The sequence below is a fragment of the Bactrocera tryoni genome, chromosome 2 (assembly GCF_016617805.1).
Source record: "Bactrocera tryoni isolate S06 chromosome 2, CSIRO_BtryS06_freeze2, whole genome shotgun sequence".
NCBI classification, from domain to species: Eukaryota; Metazoa; Arthropoda; class Insecta; order Diptera; family Tephritidae; genus Bactrocera; species Bactrocera tryoni.
The window spans coordinates 3,798,677-3,820,675 of NC_052500.1; the positions used below are offsets into that span (position 1 = coordinate 3,798,677).

The window sequence follows — 21,999 nt, forward strand, 5'->3', positions numbered from 1 at the left end:
ACTTCTCGGTGTTTGTATGTGTGTGTGTGTGCGACTGTTCTGTCGTCGGAAGCTAATGCAATGCGACATGCTATTGACACTTGTGCGGCTTGCAGGTCGCAGGCACCAAGTGGCGCTTAGGTTGCATACATTTGGGGGAAAAGAGCAAAGAACACAGTTCGCTAGAGTTTTGTGGTATGCAAGGCGGTGCTGAGTGTAGGTTTGGTCGTCTAAAGGGCATTTGTTTAAAATTAGATACATCTAATATAAGTAAGTGTGTGAAAATTCTAAGAGAACTTTCTCAGGTTTTAGTGTTTATTTTGAATTAATATTTGACAAATTTCAAGAAAAATGCTGTGTGGCTTTTACTATATTTAAAATTCGTTTCTAAAACAACCAATTATGGGTATTTGAGCTAGAAAATCGATTTTCCGATCAATCTGCCGAATTTCGTGACAAAGGTGAGCCGAAGCTGAAAAAACACGTCAAAGTAGGTCAAAAATCAAGGTTATGTTGACAGTTTTCTTCGATTGTGGAGGTGTGGTGCACTCCGAATTCCTTCCGACCGACCAAACTGATAGCAAGGAATACTATTAGAGTGTTATGATTCATTTGCGCGAAGCGAAGAGGCCGGAATTAGGGGCCCAAAACTTTGGTTTTGACACCGCGATAATGCACTGTATTGATTCTTTCTGAGTTTTTCGCCAAATTTTCAACCGATATCGTGCCGCATCCGCCGTATTCGCCTGATTTAGCTCCGTGTGACTTCTAGCTATTCAAGAAACTCAAACGAACGCTTCGGGGACACCGTTTTGAGTCAATTGAAGACATTAAAGGTGAATTTCCGGAAACGTTGGCACAAATGTATTGGAGCTAAGGGTGATTACATTGATTACATTGAAAGTCCTCCAATTTTTGCTCATAGTAGTAGTTATATTTTACTTTCTTTTATCTACTTTAATACTTTCTTCACAAAACTCTCTTGTGACTTTTTCTCAGCTTAGCCTCAATTATTCTGTCTAGTGCAATAAGTGTGTCTAACAGTACTTAGTTCTCACTGTCACTCATTAAAAATTGCAAGCATTGATATTAAGAGCACACACAACAACAACCACATGCGACCTCATATCTTATTACCACATGGAGAATTATAAATTCTACTTTACACAACCATATTTCATATGTTTGCCATCACAACCCTTCCAGAACCAATTCCGTAGAATCCTACAAGGTTCCCAAAGCAATATCGATACATAATTGTATCGACATGCTTATAAGCCTGATCCAATGGCGCCCTACATACGTGCACACATAAAGCCGAACACATAGTCATTCGTTTTATTGTACTCTCGTGTCAATACACACACTCGCGCTCCCCACCCCACCGCATAGACATTCGTTTGCTATTTCATTTCCTTGCAACGGGCTTTCGATTTGCAGTTTATTGCTCTTGAGTCTTACATGCTCAGTTGTTGTGCCAGCATGTCAATGGCCATTGTGTTGGAGTTTGTTAAGTGTATTGGCACAATTTTCGCGCATCATGCAATGCTCGTTGAGTCGTCCGTTTGTTAGTTCGCTCGATGGTGGCTCCATTCGTGCGCATTGACACTTTTATTTCATTAGTGTTTATCAGTCACTCCACAGGATAGCTGGAGCAGCGAGTGTCCGTTAGGAAAAATGTAGCCACATTGCTTCAATTACATGGAGTGCCGGCAAATGGAATGCGAGATTACAGTACTATGTGCTCCAACATAATTCGACTCTGTTCAATTGAAAAAATTTTGTAACTTTTTTCTCATAATTTTTTCGGTGTTGAGCTATGAAAAACATCAATTTTTACTCTCATGGTTTATTTGCGTCATAGCCATAATATACAAATAACTTTTTATTACTTCAAATATTGACAAAGTGTTGACTGTTATTTGCTGCTAGCCTTTAGCGGCTTTAATGCATGTATGTGTGACAATTAAGTGAACATTCAAGTTAATGGACAATTCAAACGCTTATAAACACTTTTTCTGTGAGTGTGAGCACTAACTGTTTATCGATTTCTAAATAGTCCTGTTGTGGAGCAGCAAACGAGTAGAAAAAATTGTAATAGTAATAAAATATCTAAGAAGAGATGATGTCTTTCAGGCGCTTCTGAGCGCTCTAGAATATTCTATTAAAAGGAAAAAGTGAATACCAATTAAAAGGTTGCGAGTTTCGGTTTAGTTTTCAGTTTCCGAGTTTTGAAAAAAATATATTGGGTAGTCGAAAAAGTATTTTCGTATTTCTAATCAAACTTCAACGTATTTTTTTATCTATACCAATAAATAATTAAACAATATGTACCATTTCGGTCGACCACTTCTTGCCATTTTTCCGCTAGAGACATTATTCCATCAGTGTAAATCGAAATTTCGAAATTTCCAGAACGGAAGCGAGCGAACCATTGTTGTGCTACACGAACTGATGCGGCATCGTCTCCATAAACTTCACAAATTTCATTGACGGCTTGCGTGGCATTTATCTCTTTTTTATGCAAAAATTTCAAAATATATTTCCAACACTATATGGTATGACACAATGTGAGCGGTAGCACTGGAAATATACGACTGCAACGACAACTATTGACAAAATACGAAATCACTTTTTCGACTACCAAATATAAGCTTAAAATTTCATCTCACGGCGCTCTGAATAAGTTCCTACCGAAAAATTCTGTCTCGCAAGTGCTGCCATACATTATTTATCGATAGGCACTTTAACGAATTCTGAACTGTTTCTTCGTTAAGTACAATATATGTTCATCTATTGGCTGCAATTTTATTTAAAACCACCGCCAGTCAATACTTCTTGTTCTTGATTATACAAACAGAAGCTCAAGCAAAGCAATTACAATGATTGACATTTAAAAGACTCTCGTAACTGAAGCTCTTTTCTTCGTGCTGTGCTTTACTTTTGTAGCCTGAAAGCTTTGATGGTATTTGTGATTGCAATCAAACCCTTCTCCCTTGCATAGAAGGAACCTGTGTGGCTTACAACTCATATTGAGATGGAGAACAAGCCAAGCTAGTCAAGCGACTACTTGTAACAACTTTTTCGCAGATACCAGATATATACCCAGTTCATAACTAATTCGAAACAGACATAAAGCAAACTCACTACTGCTTAACATCGTAAAATATATAATTTTAAGATTCTCATAGCTGCGGAATCCATTATTATTAACAATTTGTATTCGAAATTTGCTTACTTTGAGAAAACTAATTTTTTTTGAGGAAGTCTATCTGTAAACTAGTTTCTTTTCTGCCTAATAGCCATTTCGCACTGTCATATTAATTTAGTACATTAAGTTTATAACAGAGAAGCCAGTTTTTGCCTCTCGAACAGCCGACTACTCGAATAACGATCAGCTGTTTAACTTCCTTGCATTCTTCAATTTGATATTTTCTAACGACTAAAATTCGTTGGTTGCTATTTTATTAAAGCACACAACCTAATTTCCAGCCTAGACAACAACCAGCAGAGTTAAGCGCAGCCAAATCTACAGTGTGAACAGCAACCCGCAGACTTACATTTCAGTCTCAACTGGATTGTAATTCGTTAAAGCATTAATGTACTAAAATAAGATTTATTTTTTGTAAGTTAAATCGATATAAATTAGTGCTTTAATTGAGAAGAGGCCGATTAATTGTTTAATCAACTCCTGTGCGAAAAGACCATGATTCAAATTTCTAACTCTACTTGCTAACTACTACATTATGGAGTAGTTTTCTGCGCCACTATGGAAAAGAAAAACAATCCTTTATTTATAAATCGAAGATTGGCAGGTGCTTAAACATATACGTTTATACATTTCGCTGTAGAAAAGCAGTCAGTTAGTGTTTACTGCGCTGATTGACAGCTATTTGCTTGTTAATTTTGAAAGCAATTTCCCGTAAATCAATAGCAACCGATTACTTAGCTGAAAGCATGTAGAACGGCTACAACAGAATGGTTGCCTGCACCTTGAAGAACTTGAAGTGGCCCACTTTTCAATACAACTTGCCTTGGTTAGGCATTAACCGTATGCGCATAGGTTAAAAATCGTGTTTCCAAATTCAATAAAGTATGCATTTAGAAAGCTCTCCTTTAACAACCAATTTTGCCATTAAAAATTTGCAGCCATCACTTTCAACCCACAGCAACATTCTCAGTGGCAACAATGGCTGGGGCTAATAAGGACGGCAAGTTGTAAACGAAAAAGGTAGATAAACAAGAGCAAATAGGCTGGTAGTTGTACAGTAAATGCTTAAGCAAGTTGAAAGTGGGTAGAGTGGAGGATGATAAATTATGGAGTGGTTGTTTTGAAGTGGTCGCTTGCGGCTAAAAACCGAAATATACAAGTAGCACTGTGTAATGCGCTATAAACCCATTTCGAGAGAAAAGCTTCGATGAGCAATTGATGCAGTGAAAAGCTCATTGAAACGTGATAACCCAATTCTTGACAGATGGAAAAGAGGAAACAAAGAATACAAAAACACAAATGGCCACGTTTACTTCCTTTGATTTAGCAGATAAGCCGTAGATAGTTGAGTGAAAGGAAAATAACAAAGATTTTTGTTGGAGAGAAAGAGGCACTGAAACAAAGGAAAGTAGTACAAGAGACAGAAATAAAAAAGAAAGAAAGGTTATTTAGCTTTTATGTTGAGTTTATGCTTAAAAACAAGTCTGCTAGAAAATTCTAAGCTTTAGTTGAAGTGTTTCTACGAAGAAAGTTTATATTTTCAAAAATTTTAATACCAAATCTGGTGAAAGCTCAGTAAAAGCTCGAGTAAAAAAATCTAAGCTTTGGTTAAAGTATTTCTCTAATAAAGCTGATATTTTAAAAGCTCAGTACAGAGATTTAATTGAAAATGTCATGAGTAGAAGCTCAGTGAAAGCTCGAAGATTTCCAAATTTCGAAACAATTAGGTAAAAGCTTTGCATAAGCTTTGGTTAATATATTTCTCTAAGAAAGTTTATATTTTATTATAAAAGCTCAGAAAATATATTTAATTAAGAAGATCATGAGTGAAAGCTCAGTGAAAGGTCGAATAAAAAAACCTAAGCTTTTTTTAAAGTATTTCTCTAATAAAGCTGATATTTTAAAAGCTCGGTACAAAGATTTAATTGAAAATCTCATGAGTGGAAGCTCAGTGAAAGCTCGAAGACTTCCAAATTTCGAAACAGTTAGGTAAAAAGTACGTAAGCTTTGGTAAATATATTTCTCTAAGAACGTTTACATTATATTATAAAAGCTCAAAAAATATATTTATTTAAGAAGATCATGAGTGAAAGATCAGTGAAAGCTCTAATAAAAGATTTTCAAATTTCAAAACAATTCGGTAAAAAAACTTAGCTTTGGTTCAAATATTTCTCTAAGGAAGTTGATATTTTAAAAGCTCGGCAAATAGATTTAATTCAAAAGCTCATAAGTAGCTGCTCGAGTGAAAGCTGGAGTAAAGAATGCTTTAATTTAATAAATTAAAAGTTTCACTGTAGACGTATCTCTTTCATAAAACATTTCATTGTTCACTTTCACTAACGCATTTGGGCGAATTCCAAACTCACAGGGTCAATTACACTCTACATATGTGTATATATTCTTTTCCTAATATATCGACTTTTACTACTTTTATCTATAATAATTTGGGTCATATTCATTTATTGCACTGGGTATGAATATTAAATTTTCCACTAAATTGTCGCTTATTCGCCTGCATTGGCATTTCGTTGCGGCTGTTCGTTAAATATTCGAAAGCACACACGCTGCAGTTTCGGTTTTGTTCAATGGCATACGCCCGTTTTTGAAAATGTGTCAGTTGATATTTAAATACAATTTGAATATGCTGACATTTACCCTTTCATCAGCCAAAAAGATAAATTTTCTACTTAATTTTAATGACATGCCAGCAAGTCAGCAAGGCAGCGAGTGTTGGCCTACTTATAGCTAGGTAATTGCATTACAACCCTGCAGCCAAGTGAGCTGGTGCTGAGTAAGATTATAACTAGTGCAAGTTCGCAATGGAACTAGTTGGCTCTTTGGTAAAGTGGTTAGTGTTTATACTTTTCATTCTCCTAGGAAACGTCAGCTGTCAGATTTATGACGGAAGTATACTGGATGCTACTTGTTTGAAATAGTGGAGGCAAAAATTAGTTTGAACCAAGGATTACTACTTTCAGTTAGATAAATCCAAGGCTTTATTTATTAGTTTCCTCATCAAATATTTTTGGTATATCATCTAGGACCTAATACCTCCTTTTTAGTTAATTTTTGCTGACTAGCCGGGATCTACAGTCAGTAGTTGCAGTGCTTGCTGCGTTTAACCTGCTGACTTCTGCTCTTTAAATGCTTTTTTGGCTGAATGCACTTCCGATTTAATGACATGTGAGTCACATTTATTTATTGTTGGCATTGTTGGCATTTATTTAAATACTCGAATGCGCTTAAATGCAGTTCTGTTTATTTTAGATGTAGGTTTGTAGGCTTTCACATTAACCAGTTGTATGCATGAAAGTTGTTTTCACTCGAATTAAAATTGCACAACTCCTGCAAATTAACTGCAAATAAACTCATTTAAACTTAAATATTTGTGCATTATATAGCATAAGCAAGGAAGTATACTAGGCTAATAGGCACTGCTTATTTAATGATATTCAAGTGTGCTGAAAACTAACCTAAAAACTCAGATTATTGCTGGTGTAATCCACGACAAACAGTTTAGAGGTTTGAAAATATTTTCCAAATTGGAAGTTGCTGCTTTGAAAGTCGAGTTTTTTTTATAAATTTTGAACTTTTCTGCAACCAAATCAATAAATGGACAATCGTTTCTTAGACAGCTTATGAAAGTATTTGAATTGGCTGGTTGAAAAGGCAGACGCGTGAGCGCTGAACCGTAGACAGCCTCTCTTCAACTATCATTAGGCTTGTTGTACTCCCTTGTGATAACCAATTTAGACTTCATCCACAAACTCAGAGGATTTGGTAAAAATCTGATTCCTTTCCACCCCAGTTTTCCAAGGTCTCTTTGTTTGAAGTATCGCTTGCTCTGAATATCATGGAATTCACACTTCTCATTTCTGAAAGAGTTAATTGTAGCGATTTAATTTGAAGCTGCCTTCTGTGAACTGATTACTACAGAAGAAGTCCGCTCTTGTTCCTGTTTCACTCTGTGATCCATCAGTGAATATGTTTCGCCGTTTGAACTGTCGATCACAGAACCATTGATTCAATCTCCTCTAGTTTGGAATGAAAACGATGTATTAAGTTCCTTGTGAGCCTCCTTTCCTCGGCAGTATTACCAGCTCACACCGTATTCATTAACAAGGTCGACTATGATATCATGCCATTAGCCTGCAGTGGGCATGAAATAATACTTAATCCGGTGGTTCCTTGGGAGAGATATGAGTTGGAAGTAGGTAAGGTTTAGCGGATTGAAGTTCCGCATTCCAAAATTATGACTTCCTACTACAAAACAAAGGATCATTGGATCTGATCCAGGGGTTTAATCTGTAATTTTTCGATAATTTCATCCACCACACCACTACAGTAAGGAGCGGACAACACTTGTATATAGAGCCAATAGATCATGTGGGATCGTAAAACATACTTTGAGGCAATAACTCTTCTGCAGAAGTTCCAGATTCGAAGGACTTTAGCAGTCCTACTCTCAATGTGATCGCTCCACCTGAGTGTTTTATCTAGGATGACTTCGAGATATCTGACAGCGTACGAGAGTACAATAGTTCTACCCCTTAAGGAGAGGAGATTGAATAGCGAAGTTTTCGTCCTTTGTTGAAAATCTCAAGGGCTTTTCTATGACCCAGGATGGGCAAGTTAAATTTAATCCCGAAAGAAAGTCAGTGAACGTTGTGTTTAAAAGTCTCCTCACAAGCGATTGAGTGGAGAAACAACTATGTTAAACAGTCGGATCATTATAATATCGGATCTGAGCTGTCAAACCATAGAAAACATGACGAAAATTTAGATGTTTGTTAAGTTGGGATCTTCACTTAATCTAGACAACTCCTGCTCCACATTAAGTAAGGTTTTTATGAAAAATAGTCATAATTCTAAAACATATAGTACTAAGTAAGTAAGTACTATAGTAGTAATTTTTCCATTTGCAACATTAAATTTATGCGCTCCCAAAAGTATGCTTCCCCGACGCGTTGCTGGTCAAACGCATACCAATGTAAATAACATTGCAGCAAACAAATCCATTTTCACAACAAATTACAGTTAATTAAGTATTGTGTACTATTTGGGGTGAACGCGACCAAATGAGGGCCCATGTAATGGCAGCCTACATACATACAAACAAACACAATAACTCATGTAATTTCGACTGGCTGGGAAATTTGGAAATTTACAAACATTTCATCAAAAGTTTTCATTAGCGACATTTGTCAATTTCATGTGCCACGAAATGGCCGAACGAAAATAAATTTGGCAAAATTTACAAGAATATTACATTATCTTGCGACAGCTGCGGCCAACAACACTGGCCGCGCCAATTCGGGGCGTCGGCGGCGGCAGCGAGTGGAAATATTTTGTGTAAACTTTATTCCGGTCAGAGGGCGCGAAACTAAGCGGCTGTACCAGCGGCTGGAGTGGGGGGAAGCTGTCATTTATTGAGTTAACATTTTGTTTGAATTGACTGCTCGTTGGCCGTGTTGTTGTGTTGTTGTCGAACGCGTGCGCGGCATATTTAGCAAATGCAATTACGCTAACGCGCCGCTATTTTCGCAGCCAATTTTGTTCGCATAGCCAAACGAAATGAAATACGAGCACATTCGGCGTGGCATGTGGCATGATTGTTTCGCTAAAAGTTTATATGTCGACATGTCGCAGTTTCGGCGCGCGTTGAGGCGTTCAGACGCATTTCGCAGGCTCAGTTCGGTGTGAAGTTTAAAAAGCGAAATGAATGGCCTTAATTTCCGGTCACATGCCCCTTTTGACATTTCACTGCCAACTGCTCAAAACCGAAACGTAAGTCTCTTCACCTCCATCACACCGACCGCGCAGCACCTTCGCACACTTTCGCCGCAACCCATACACTCAAACACACACCTTTTTGCGTCGCCTAATTTATGAGCATTTGTTATTGGCTGCGACATGGCTGCTTGTTCTTTTCGCCAATGCTTGGCTGTACATAAATAGTTGGTTGCCATCGTTTTCCCTGCCAATTGTTTGTAATTAAATTATGGCGCGTTAGCAAAACTTTTCGACTTAAACGAGCGCGTTCCAAAACTAAGCGAACAGCACGAACGAAACAAACCACGACAAATACTAAATGCGAATACTCGTGTTGTTGTTTTGCATGAATACCGCGGCGGCAGCGGCGGTGGCGCAAGAAAACAAGCACCGCGCCAAAGGCTTACGAAGGCAAAGTTATGAGAAAGGGATTATGAAAATTTTTGCCGAAGAAAGGTGTCGGTAAATGCGCATTCAAAGGCGGCGCCTAAACAAAGTTTTCCTCCTGCTTTGTGCGAAATCAGAAAATAAATGCAAAAGTTTATAAAAACTTTGCTAATATAAAATTAGCTTACGTAGTAAAGTAAATTTTCATAAAATTAAAGCTATTTGAGTTTCTTTTGAAATATTCTAGTATGCGCAGCATTCTTTAATGGTTGTTGTGACTGTTAGGCTACGGCTATACGACGTAAATGTCAGGCGTATAAAAGCTCTAAGTAGGCGCTTTAAGATTTAAGAGATAAATCGATATTCAGATAAGCAGCTCGGTAAAGCACCTAAAAGGAAGAGAAAGGCGAGCGATTTCCACGACAGCTGGTTCTACGATACCGGAATTGACCAGGATTTTATGCGGCCAAGTGCTGTCTTTTCGACGATCTAACCCTACTTGGATCGGTAAGTAATATTTAACAGAGAGAAATGCCAGCAGATGACCCTTGTCGAGGTTCACTAACTATAGGACGGAGCGAATAGCATCTTCTTCTACCAATAGAAAATTAAATAAATATAAAATTTTCCGACTCAGAATGAGATTATAATAATTCAATTTTATATTTTTCTTTCCGAAATATTCTTACAATTTACAATACAAGCAACATGACAATACGGCTCACCTAAGCTAAAGTACCCTGCACAGGTACAAAAGATTTCTTAAAACTTGATTCTGATTGTCCAGTTTGTATGGCAGCTGTATGATTCTTGGGATATTGCCTTGTTGCCTCTTGTAGGCCTTTTTGGAATGCATGCCAAATTCCGTAAATATATCTTGTCAAGTGAGAAAGTTCTCCATGCAAGCACTTAGTTCCGACTGTTCAGTTTGTATGGTAACTATATGCTCTAGTGGTCCGACAAATGAGCTTCTTCGATGGAAAAGAACATGTGCAAAATTTCATTTCGATATCTCAAAACCTCGTGGGCTAGTTCGCGTGTAAATAGACAGATGGGCAGACGGACGGACAGGCAACCGGACGGACAGGCAGGCGCTCGAACGGAGAAGAGTAGAGGATGAAAACCGCATTTGAAAGTTTTCGAAAAGCTTTCAACCATTACATTTTCGAACAATGGTTTAACCATATATTTATAGCGCGTGTGTAATCACTAAAGCTTTTGTTAAAAAATGAAATGCGCCTAATCGCAGACAAAGCTAAAGTTTAGTATACTTTTTGGATCATAAAAAAAATTATAAGCTTCACACGAGATTGCTGTCACAGCTTAATTTGGTTACATTTATAGTCGCTCCGGCTTTCACACAAGGCGGAGTCCAAATTTTTTTTTGCCGCATCGAATTTGTATGTAAAAAAGCTTAGCCAACAACCAATTAAGCTATTAAAAGCTACAAGGTAAAGTCCGCCATGATTTTGACCACAAAAAAGTCAACCCGTATGCCATCGGCAACTTTTAATTATCTAGCGAGATAACATGATTAAAGGGAGGGTCCAACATGGCTTATTTTTCTGCCTCGCAAACGAGTGTGCTGCCACCCTTATATGCTAAACTGTCGGCTACACCTCGTGTTGTCTATTAATGTCGTTGTTCTTGCCATGATAGCCGCAGCAGTTGCAAAGAATTTATGTAAATTTTATAATGTCAACAGGCTGGCAACATCTGCGCTTTTTGCTAGTTCAACAACAAATCAACTTTATCGTCCACCATAATTAAGCGGTATGCAGATGAAGGGTAGTTTATGGAATAGTTGTAATCCACCTAAAGTGATATTTAACGAGCCGACGAGTTTGGTTCAAAATTTACTCTATTCTGGTTTTTATTGTACTGAATATAGTCTTTGATAAACTCATTATTCTCGGGCTTTTGTCTCTGCTAACAAAACATGCCTAAATAATCTTTAAATTAGCGACGAAATTTTACTTTTCAAAGATCTGCGGTGCTACTAATGGCTGGTTTGATGAAGAGTAAATACCTTCTATTATTTCTGAAACATTTTTTAAATTTTACTTCAGCTGTTATACTAGACATTTCCATTCTTAATGACACTCTCAGGAGAGAAGAGTTTCAGGCATTTGGGTGAAATGATGATAAAATGCTGCTTAAGCTTGGGATGACTTTAGTCAAGATCAAGGATTACCTTATAGCATAAATATGAAGACATTTGCGAAAACAGCAAAAACCTCGATGAAATGCATGATAACTAAATTTATATCATCATCCCATACAGGACCATATCGAAAATGGTCTCTCCTCTTCTGGATATCAAAATTCATTGTCTTCAAGTTGTGAACGCCTGAATTTCTTTCACGAAATATTCCAACTGAGAAAGTTTTTAGCAAAAAATAATGAAAGCGCAAAGCTCAACTTTATAAAAAAGCTCACTACGCTTCAATACGCTGTAGGACTAACAAAGTGACGCACAGAAATGCATTAAGCGATCTATTAATAAAATGAAGAATAATTTTTACTCGTTTAAAAATTTAAGGGGCGTGGCACCATCACCAGTTCATACATATTTTATGACTAAAACGTGTTGCAATCAATTTCCCAAAATTTTCTTATTTAAAGAATTTTTCAAAAATAATAAAATCACACAAAGTAATACACAAAAAATTTTTTGTGCATGTGTAGTTGTTGTAATGCCACTTTTCAACTAATAACCTACACTTGAAACATTTCCTTTGTTGCGTAGAATTTACGACTCCGGTAATGGCAGTTGATTTATTTCACAAGAGCGGCGGCAGAAAAAGCAGGCAATACGGAAAATATGCTGGGGAGCTTATCACCGGACATTGATCAATGGCAGTCGACGCCAAGTAACGGTATTTGTCAGCATCTAGAGAGTGATAAATGCGTATATATTTATTTGGAAAAGTTCAATCAGCGCTTGTCTAGTATGAGTGACGAGTTCAATGAAGGCGAAGAGTGGAAGAATAGTTCAAAGAACAAGCCAAAAAAGCTTATTGGCCATTCGGACCGCCCTTTGTTTTTTGGTGAGCAAAAATATACATTTTTGCATAGGCGAGCGCAAATACCGAGTTTGATATTTCATACTTTGCTGGAAGCATTATTTTTATTAACTGCGCTTTATTGGACTTTTAGTACATATATATTAATATACACATACATATATAGAAATATACAAACTTATATAAATATATGTGTATATTCACAAATATATCATCACATACATAAATCGTTTATACATATATATTTGTAAATACGGGCTAACCTGAGGGTTACATTTCGAACTTGGTGTGCTTTCAAATTTTCTGCAAAAATATTACCGTTACTCGTTGCAGTGCCGTTTGTTAATTTTGTTTATTCCTGCTACAATAACGGTGTATTGGTGGCACGGCCAATTTACTGATTGACATCGTTAGCCTTAATGCTATCAATGACATTATTAACATAAGGACAAGCAGCAGCAACAACGACATAACGATGCCACTCACCCACTCGCAGTAACGGCGGCTGCCGACAAGCGCTCGCAAATATGCATATGTATATGTGTTTGTGTCGCGGCATTTCCTCTTTCATTCGCGCCTTCGCCTCTGCTTTACGCATCACTTCTTAGCATCGATACTTGTGTGCGCGCGCGATATCTTTGCGCCTCCTTCGTGTCGTCAGTGGCCACAGCAACACATGCACCGATATCGCCTTAACTTTGTTAACGTCAACGCTAAGTAAAGTGTTTGCATAGCGGCTGCGGGGGGTGTGAAGTATGAGTGCGGTAAATGCGTTGCTCGGCGGCCCGTCATCGGCTGATTGCGGGCATATATCGTTGACCGCCTATGTCGTGTTCGCATTCATCTCTCTTTCAGCGCCCTTCTCTGTTTGTTTGTAGCTCACTCGTGGCTCCTACTTGCTTTTAGCTTCGTTTTCGCTTTTTTGTTTGCTGTTTTTGGTTTTTTCTTCTTGTTTATTCGTTTGAGTTTTTTCTCGGTTTGGCTTCCCTTCAGCCTTCAATTTCCGTGCCTTCAGTTTGCGCTTTTACTTTTCAAAGGACATTATTTTGATTTATGACGAACCATTGATCTCATACCGTTAGTTCTATAGCGCTTTTATTCGACGCGTGTTCGCCATTTTTCCGTTTTGCTTGCGCGTGTTTGACTTTGAGTGGAAACGCCAACTTCGGCTTCAAAGAAATGGCACATTTTTGAAATTCTTTATAAAACGTCCTCCATATTTTTTCAATATTGTGTATTAATATTAATGCTTTCCTTTTCTCTGAGTAATAAACATTTTTTACTGCGAAAATACATACCTACATATAAAGCGTACATTAGGGTGAGTTAAAAAACGGTTTTGTTTTCGTTTGGTAATCAGAAAAATTGATTTGTAGACACTTCTAATAAACACTTTACAAGGATGAGCTCTTAAATTTAACAGAAAGGTCCTCCTCTTAACGGTTATATATTTCTTTCTTATTGTCGAATAGAAGATTTACATCTCGTTTCTTCTTCGTTGACCTAACCGTTTTAAAGATATTAACTTTTGAACTTAGATTATTTCCATACAAATTTTGTTTTCTTTTTTCTTTTAAATCAAACAAAATCATTTTCGTTTTACAAATATTATTAGTTAAGTTAGGTTTTCTGGTATGCCAATAAGCCACGCGTAGACTAGTTTGGTCCTTTGGGTTACCAGATGGAGTTCAGTTACTAGTTTCATGCGAAGTAGTCATCCTTTAGAATTCCTGCGCTTGAAGCAATTTTTAACAAACTCTGCGCCTTCACTGCCTATACTTTCTCCAGTGTATCATACTTTGGGGACCACAGCTGCTTACAGCATACTCTTGCCGATGTGGGACAAGTGCACAAAAGATACTCCATTGTTTCTCTGGTGCCTTGCTCTAGGCATTTCCAGCAGTCTTCTACATCTGTCGGCATGTGTCGCCGGCAGACATTGACCAGTTAGTATTGCCATTAGGCTCCTACAGTCTCTTCTATCGAATGACAATGGGAATTCTGTGTTCTTCCGATCTTCCGTTTTGCATATGATTTTTTCAGTTTTGCACTCAAGTAGCTCATTCTATGGGGTTTTCATTTTCTTTACCATGCTTCTGTCAATATCGTCGTGTAGACAATGCATGATTTTCCCAATGTTGATCACATTTTCGGATGTTACTTGGCAATCTCGTCCACTATTTCAGTGCTCTCGATGTCTTATGGGCATTCAGTAGAAGTTAAGTTGCTTACATCACTTTCTCTCTGCTCTGGCATCACTTTCTAATAATACACTGCTTCCCAAGACACTTCTGGCCGATATGCGATGCGAGGTTACTGCCTTGACTGATGGTTGGCTGTCTACTTAGATGTTGCCTTAGGAATTGGCTGCAGGTACATTAAAGTCCAGCTCCTCTGCTTTCGCATTAGCAAAGACCTCAGTCTGAAATATACTGCAGTGGCCCGGCAACTTAAAAGGATGCCTTATGCCTAACTCTGGACGGTATCTTCGCGCACCATAGTCTTATAGTATTGTGGAATTGTTTGCTCTACTCTATTTGTTTTATGACCTACCCTAATCTATACTTGAAGTATGGCAATAACTTGGAATAATATTGTAAGCTGGATAATTCATTGATGTTGGCCGTTAAATACAGGTTGCCCCAACATATTTGGTATAATTTTATTTAATTTGGACTTTACCAATTAATTTGTATTATTTTTGGAATTTAATATCAATAAAGTGTGTGTCGCTTTTGCTGCCTTTCCGATTTCGTTTTTGATAATTTCAACCGAAAAAGCAATGATTTTGAGTTAACCTTGAGTTCAACAATGATTCGAACATTGCAGCGCACACTTTGCTTTCATATAAATACGTAAAAAGAAGCCAGAGAGTGTCAAGTATGGATATCTGAGTAAACCATTGATATCAACTAATTTTGACTTCATGCTTTAAGGAACTTTTTGAATATAGTTCTAGAATTATTAGCAGTTAGTCAGTACCTTTCTTTATGTTAATTGAAAAAATTTCAAAACATTACTCAAAATTCCTTATAAAGTGGTGCCAATGACGCCAAAATGCTCAATGAGTACTCTGATCAACGCTGTGATATCTGCGGTCAGCTCTTTCCAGCCCCTTCGCCGTCGATGACTTTTCACTCAGCTGAGCAACACAAACGGCTAAGTATATGCATTAAAAATACACTTAAAATCACAGGAAAAGCGCAGAGGAAATATTGGACAAATATGTATAAACCTAACTCCATTCATTTACCGCTTATACTATATATCAATTTCGTTGCAGAACTGCTATATTGAAGTGAAGTGGAAGAGAAGGAGTAAGGGCGGTAACCATACTTCTGAAAGTTTGTACACTTGTAATCAATATCATTGGCAGGATGGACGAATAAGAGCAACGCCGCAGCGTGGCTGCTCTTGTAAATCGGAAGCAGTGCTTCGGTGTTCATTTTATGGACGCGGCATATTCACTTGACACGTCCGGCAAGAGAGCATTCAATCACCAAGCGAATAAACAATCAACACACACATACACCGCAGCACATTTGCTTGCATAAACTTCCGCGTAGAAGGGTCTGCCATCACAACAACAATAAACAGCGCGAGCGCCGCGCAAATGCAATATCCTGTTGTTTGTCTTTCCCTTTTTTCTGCGCTGCTGACACAGCATTGCATGGAATTCAATTAAAATTCAGCTGCCGCAATCCACCTGCCTGGACGTTGCACAGCCGCCGCGTTGCTTGTGTGTGCGTGTGTGTATGGCAGCATTTTTTGTCGGTTTGGCTCTTTCGCAGCTTTTGTTTTGCGTCTTTTGTTATTTTCATTCGGCCGCCGCGGCTTCAGCTCTTTTATTTTTGGAAATCTCCATTTCGATTGCCAACCGGACAAGCTTTTGGTAGCAGTGGGGGTCCGCTGGTGAGGCTTGAGTTGCTGCTTTGCGCTTTTATATTTGTTAACGATATCTACTAGCCGGCGGCCTGCGGTATGTGTCTTGGCCAAGTAAATTACAGAATTTTCGTATTGAAAGTACAACAACAACGCAATTATGGTGGTCATATGCTAAAGCGCCTAGAAGTGTTGTATGCGTGAGTGTGTTCAGAGTTGTTATAAAAAGCTGTCGGTTGTCGAGTAGCTCCAGACATGCTTCGAATGAGTATTTGTTTTAGTTGGAAGGCAAAATTAGTTACAAAAGCTAATAAAAATTATTTTACTTCAATGTTTTTTTTATTAAAAAAAAAAAATAATAATTTGAAAAAAAAAACGAAAAAAACTCTCAGAACATCATAACCTTACTTTCTATATTACTCATTCGAGTTTTGAAAATTTTTAAATGTTCACAAAAACAAAAATATATGACTATCGCCGTCCACTCACCTGGTATGTTTGCATGTGTGGTTTGCAACAGCAAAACCAGCAGTAATATGATAAACTGATGAGTTTGCTGCCAGCGGCTTATGCTGTTGCTGTACTTATTGTTGTTGTTGCTGCTCGTCCACTTGTTGTGCGCTGGCTCTCTGCTGCTTTGGTTGATTTTCGAATTTTCATCAATTGTTGGGATTTTCGTTGATTTGCGGTTTGCAAGTGATTTCGAAATGGTTGTTGTTTTTGTTGTTACAGCTTGCTGTGAAATCGCCTGCTGGTTGATATTACTTGAATTTTCTGTTGTTGTTGTAGTGTAACAATCGTTATTGTTGTAGTTGTTGTTGTTGTTGTTTGTGGCGAACGATGATCGCGACCGGCTTAATGCCTGACACCACCGGTAAGACCCAGGGTCCGCACACACGCCCATGCCTCTGGTCCCATAGTCAATGCCGCTAACGGATCGTCCTCATTGCAGCGGCGTCATCTGCAATTGAGAAGAGATAGATTTTGAGGTTATAATATTTAAAAAAAAAAGGTTATGAAAATGTATATTTCTGGTCTCTTCTGTTCAAAAATATTTTCTTTTTAGCTCCAGTAAAAATTACTGCTAAATTGCCTTCAATGCATCAATCTCTGTCTGCCGTCTGTCATTGGATGATGTGCCCGAAGCACAAATTGCTCTGCTTGTCATAGGCATTCATGTATTATATATATGTATGTGTGTATACATGTGTGACCACACACATGCTTCCCTGCCGCCTTCGCTCCTCAAAGTATATTTCGTTGTCGATCAGATATCTGAGTTGGACAAGAAAATTGAATTTGCGGTTAACTTGTAGCTTTGCCAAACACACACACTCACCCACACACTCACACAATCACGGCCATGCATTTGAAATGAAAAAAAATTCTGTCGGCCTCTCGGCCTTCGTACCGCCTATTGGAAAATTTAAAATTGCAATTTTGTGTTTGTTTTCTCGTTAACATGACATAATTCCAAATGCAAATACAATGTTTATGCGAAAATGCAATAACGCACTGATAGCTGGAAAATAGATTTGGATTTGTGTGCAAATAGCTGAGGTGGATAGGGGAATGAAGTAAACTTGGAAATATTATTTCCGTGTGCGTGAGTGTGTGTGTGCTTTGATTACCTCGCCAATCAGTAAATAAATCCATATATTTGTATAGCAATCATCTGATGTATTTGTGAATGTTTAAGCAACTGTGAAATATTATATTTTTTCGTGCGAGGACTAAGTAAAGAAAGAAAAACGAGAAATATATAATTTATGCTGGATTTAAAATTTATTTCAGGCTCTAATATTTGAGGCTCAAAATAATTGAGAAAATATAGATAATTTTTATATTTTTTGTACAGAGAGTTAATTGCTTCATTTACATTTTTTTCTAAGAATATGGGAAAAAATAAGGACAGAGAGTGCACTGAAGAACTCTTGTTGGTTTCCAGCAGGAAATTCAAGGAGACATGAACGACTTTTCCAAAATGTATGCCTTTATGTTGTCTTTGACGGCTGACTTAGGATAAAATGTGCGAAAGAAACATCTTTCCGGCAGTTGGTCTTGGTTTTGAAATATTTGTCTTTTAGACTAGTGCAGAAGCCTTAAAAAAATTATTAAGAAAGAAATAAATTCATAAGCGGATGAAACTCATTGGAAGTAGAATGAAACCATCGAAAAAATCGTAAAAAAAATTTTACAAGATAAAATGAAAAAACCAAAAAACTGGGTCATTGGAATTGTTCACATAAATTTTGAGGTTATGTGAAAAAAGTTTAACCAAGTTTTAAAACCAAATTATTGATCGTTACATTACCTACAACACGGTCATATAACTTTTTCCTATATGGCTCCTTGTTTTGCTGGAAAGCGATATAAACCGTTTTAACCACTTAAAAATTCAACCACACCTTTCGTCCACCGCTTGAACTATGTTTACTTTAGTGTCTGTCATTATATCTTTCGTTTCCGTTAAATTTCAAACTAATCAATTTTTGTTTGTTTTCTAAAATAAACTACCCTGGTCTATTCGGATTTGGTATACATTTAGCTTCTGTTCTGAAAAATTTGTTGTGACGGATGCATCTCGCTCTGGTCGACTTATCGTTAAAAAAGTCGATGAAATTATGAAAACGTTTGACCAGGACCGTCACAAAAGTAACCATGACACCGCTAAGGAACTTAACATTATCATCAAACAGTTTTGAACCATTTAAAAAAGGCTGCCTACAAAAATGAGCTCTAAGTTTGGATACCACATAACTTCTCTGCGAAAATTTTAAGTGACCGAACTAACATCTGCGAATCTTTGCTGAAACGAAATGAAATCAAACCATTTCTGAAGCGAATGGTATCAGGAGACGAAAAGTGGATCAAATACGACAACAATGTGCGAAAAATCAGGGTGATCGCAAAGCCAGGCTTGATGCCTAGAAAGGTTTTGCGAGTGTTTGGTGGGATTGGAAATGAATCATCCAATAAGAGCTGCATCAGCGTGATCGAACGATTGATTGCACATTTTACTGTCAACAACTGATGATATTGAAGCAAATAAACGAAAAAAACGACCAGAACTGATTAACAGGAAGGGCTTCGTCTTCAGGACAACGCTAGACCATTCACATCTTTGATGACTCGGCAAAAACTGGGAGATTTTGCCTGAGAAGTTTGGATGCATCCATCATATAACCCTGACCTTGGACTATCAGACAATCATATGTTTCGGTCAATGCAGAACTCCCTTAATGGAGTAAAGTTAGCTTTAAGAGAAGCCTGTCAAAATTACTTTTTACACTGATGGAATAAAGACTCTAGCGGAAAAATGGCAAGAATTGGTCGAACAAAATGGTATATATTTGATTTATTAAAGTTCATTATAAATATAAAAAATAAGCTGAAGTTGAAGTAACCGATGCGTTTGCTTTTTAATCTCGCTGCCGGCTTTTTCACATTGTAGACGACCTAGTTTTAAGTAAGATTAATCGTTCAAGAGTACACAGATACACATAATCCCCAAACAAATTAATGAGTGATAGCAAATCTTGTGATTTTTATATTGGAGTTACATAACCTTGCTTAATTTCATAATTAAAATACTTTTGCTATCAAGCAAGTCACGCGTGGCGCCTCGAAAGTAAACAATTACACCAGAAACCTCTTAATTTGTAAGACAACTTACACTGACGTCTCCATACGACAATAAAGTGAAATTTCCCACTAAGTCAAGTCATAGCAAGCATTAAACAAACACCATCCGTGTTATTGTCAAGCAGTTCAAGCGCGCATACAATTTCTCAAATTCCCAAGTTTTATGCCAATAACAAGCGTTCGACGAGTATTTGTATAGGGTTGTGTTTTCTTTGTCTTACTTGCCGAATTACACGCTGTAAAATTAGCAGATTAATTCCCACACACACACATGCACATACATAAGTAGAACCCTGCTGTCTTTAACTGCACATCGACACCTTCTTTGAGATTGCGCACGCCGATAAAAAGTTTTGCATTTTCACACTACAGCACAATGGCAAACACATCCGTTCTCTGCGCCGAAGTTTGCCATTGTCAACGCCTAAATATAGGCAAGAAATACCTGGACACGCTTCAATACGCTTACACAAATAGGTGCAAGAGATTTCTTGTCACAGCGTGTTGGCGCTCTTTTTGTTGTGCCACTGAGCCCATGTGTCGATATACTTAGGCGAGAATACCTAATGCATCCTTTATACGCTGCATTTGAAACAGAAAAACTTAGTATAGGTGTTGTTGGTAATTTGTTTTTGTTCGATATATTGTAATTGTTTCAAAGACTTTGGTATGTATATTTTTGATCAGTTGAAAATTAAATACAAGCTTAATGCCCTTATTGAGAAATTTTTATTTTTGAGCCCTCTTTGAAAAGCCAAAAAAAATTTAGTATTGCGGCTTTGGTTTTGGGGCTGTTTCGAAATCTGAAAATCGAATAAAAAAGATTTTATTGTTTTTTCATCAAGCTTGGTTTCCCTAAAATACACAATTTTAAGCACGATTAATGCTAAAGAAATCTTTTGGCTCCCAAACCAGTGAAGACCAAATGGCTTTTTTGGATAACTTGAAAACAAAGTTATTAGAAAGTGCTTCGGAATTTCTTATAATTTCGTTATTAAAAAGTTTCAGTTGTTTTTGAAATTTCCGTGCGAGGCCACATCTGGGCTGTAGAGCCGCTGCGGAAGCATTGGAATGCCGGCGTTGGTTAGGGAGCAGTTCCAAAGGCAGTGTGAGCCAGAGCGTTGTCGTGGTGCAACTTCCAATCAGCTGCGATGCCTTGTCGAACCCGATTGACTCTTCGTATGAGTCTCTTGACGATTTCCACGTGCAACTTGGCTTTCATGGTTTGCCAAAAAACTCAATGAGCATTATTTACACTTTGGGTTTGCTCATTTTTCCCTTTTTTGAGCAAGCAGATGGCGGCCAGTGCCACTTGGAAGATTGGCTCTTTGTCTCGGGATCATACTCAAAGATCCATTACTCGTCACCTGTGATTACGTTATTCAAAACATAGTGGTAATTTTCATGCATGTTAAAATTTTCATGGCACACTTCCCTCGTCGCAATTTCTGGTCGTCAGTTAGGCTTGTACCACTCCCAGAAACACGTCGAGCGAAAATGTAGCAGGGGTCTTCTTTGAGTGGTCCAATTCAATCCGTTAGTAGGCAGCCTTGAATTCATTGACAGAGCGCTCAAAATTAGTGGCAGGATATCGAGACTCCTTTTCTCTAACGTCGAGATCAACAAGCGCTGGTCGACTATCAGTAGCTGTGCAGTCACTAGGTTCTTCTGGCGCTGGTTAAATCGCAGTAGGTCTACGGAACTCTTCTTTTTCAGTAAGGTCCCTTTCCTTTCAGTGGTTGTAAGCTTTCTGGCTGGACACTTTTCAATCGGGATTCCTACAGTACGATTGAATATCTTACCAGATCTCAGCTGCATCAGCTCTTTGGAAGACGATAAGGCAGAGTCATTTCAACACTTCCGTCACTTCGATAACCATATGCCACTTTCATCGGAAAAACTAAAAAATATTTTTATTCGTAAGTTGAGTAGTGATAACGTTGCAAAAGTCTAGTCAAATTAATCCCCGATTTTCTACTGATTAATAAATTTAGTTCCGCAGGTCAACGTCACTGATGCGAAACCTCAGAAAACTTGCTGAATTTGGTTTACATTGCATCAATTCATTATACTTGTAAAAATGCAAATAACCAAGAG

General features: G+C 37.7%; 1 protein-coding gene across 5 annotated transcripts in view; it reads right to left on the reverse strand.

Annotated features, from left to right (window-relative positions):
* LOC120769803 (protein turtle) overlaps positions 1-21,999 on the reverse strand; it is a 136,309-nt gene that overhangs the window by 72,409 nt on the left and 41,901 nt on the right. For all 5 annotated transcript variants that reach the window (XM_040097000.1, XM_040096998.1, XM_040096997.1 and 2 more), the window contains exon 3: positions 16,747-17,218. In XM_040097000.1, coding sequence (XP_039952934.1) covers positions 16,747-17,161 — 415 coding nt within the window. In that variant the 5' untranslated portion in view covers positions 17,162-17,218. The remainder of the gene's footprint in view (positions 1-16,746; positions 17,219-21,999) is intronic.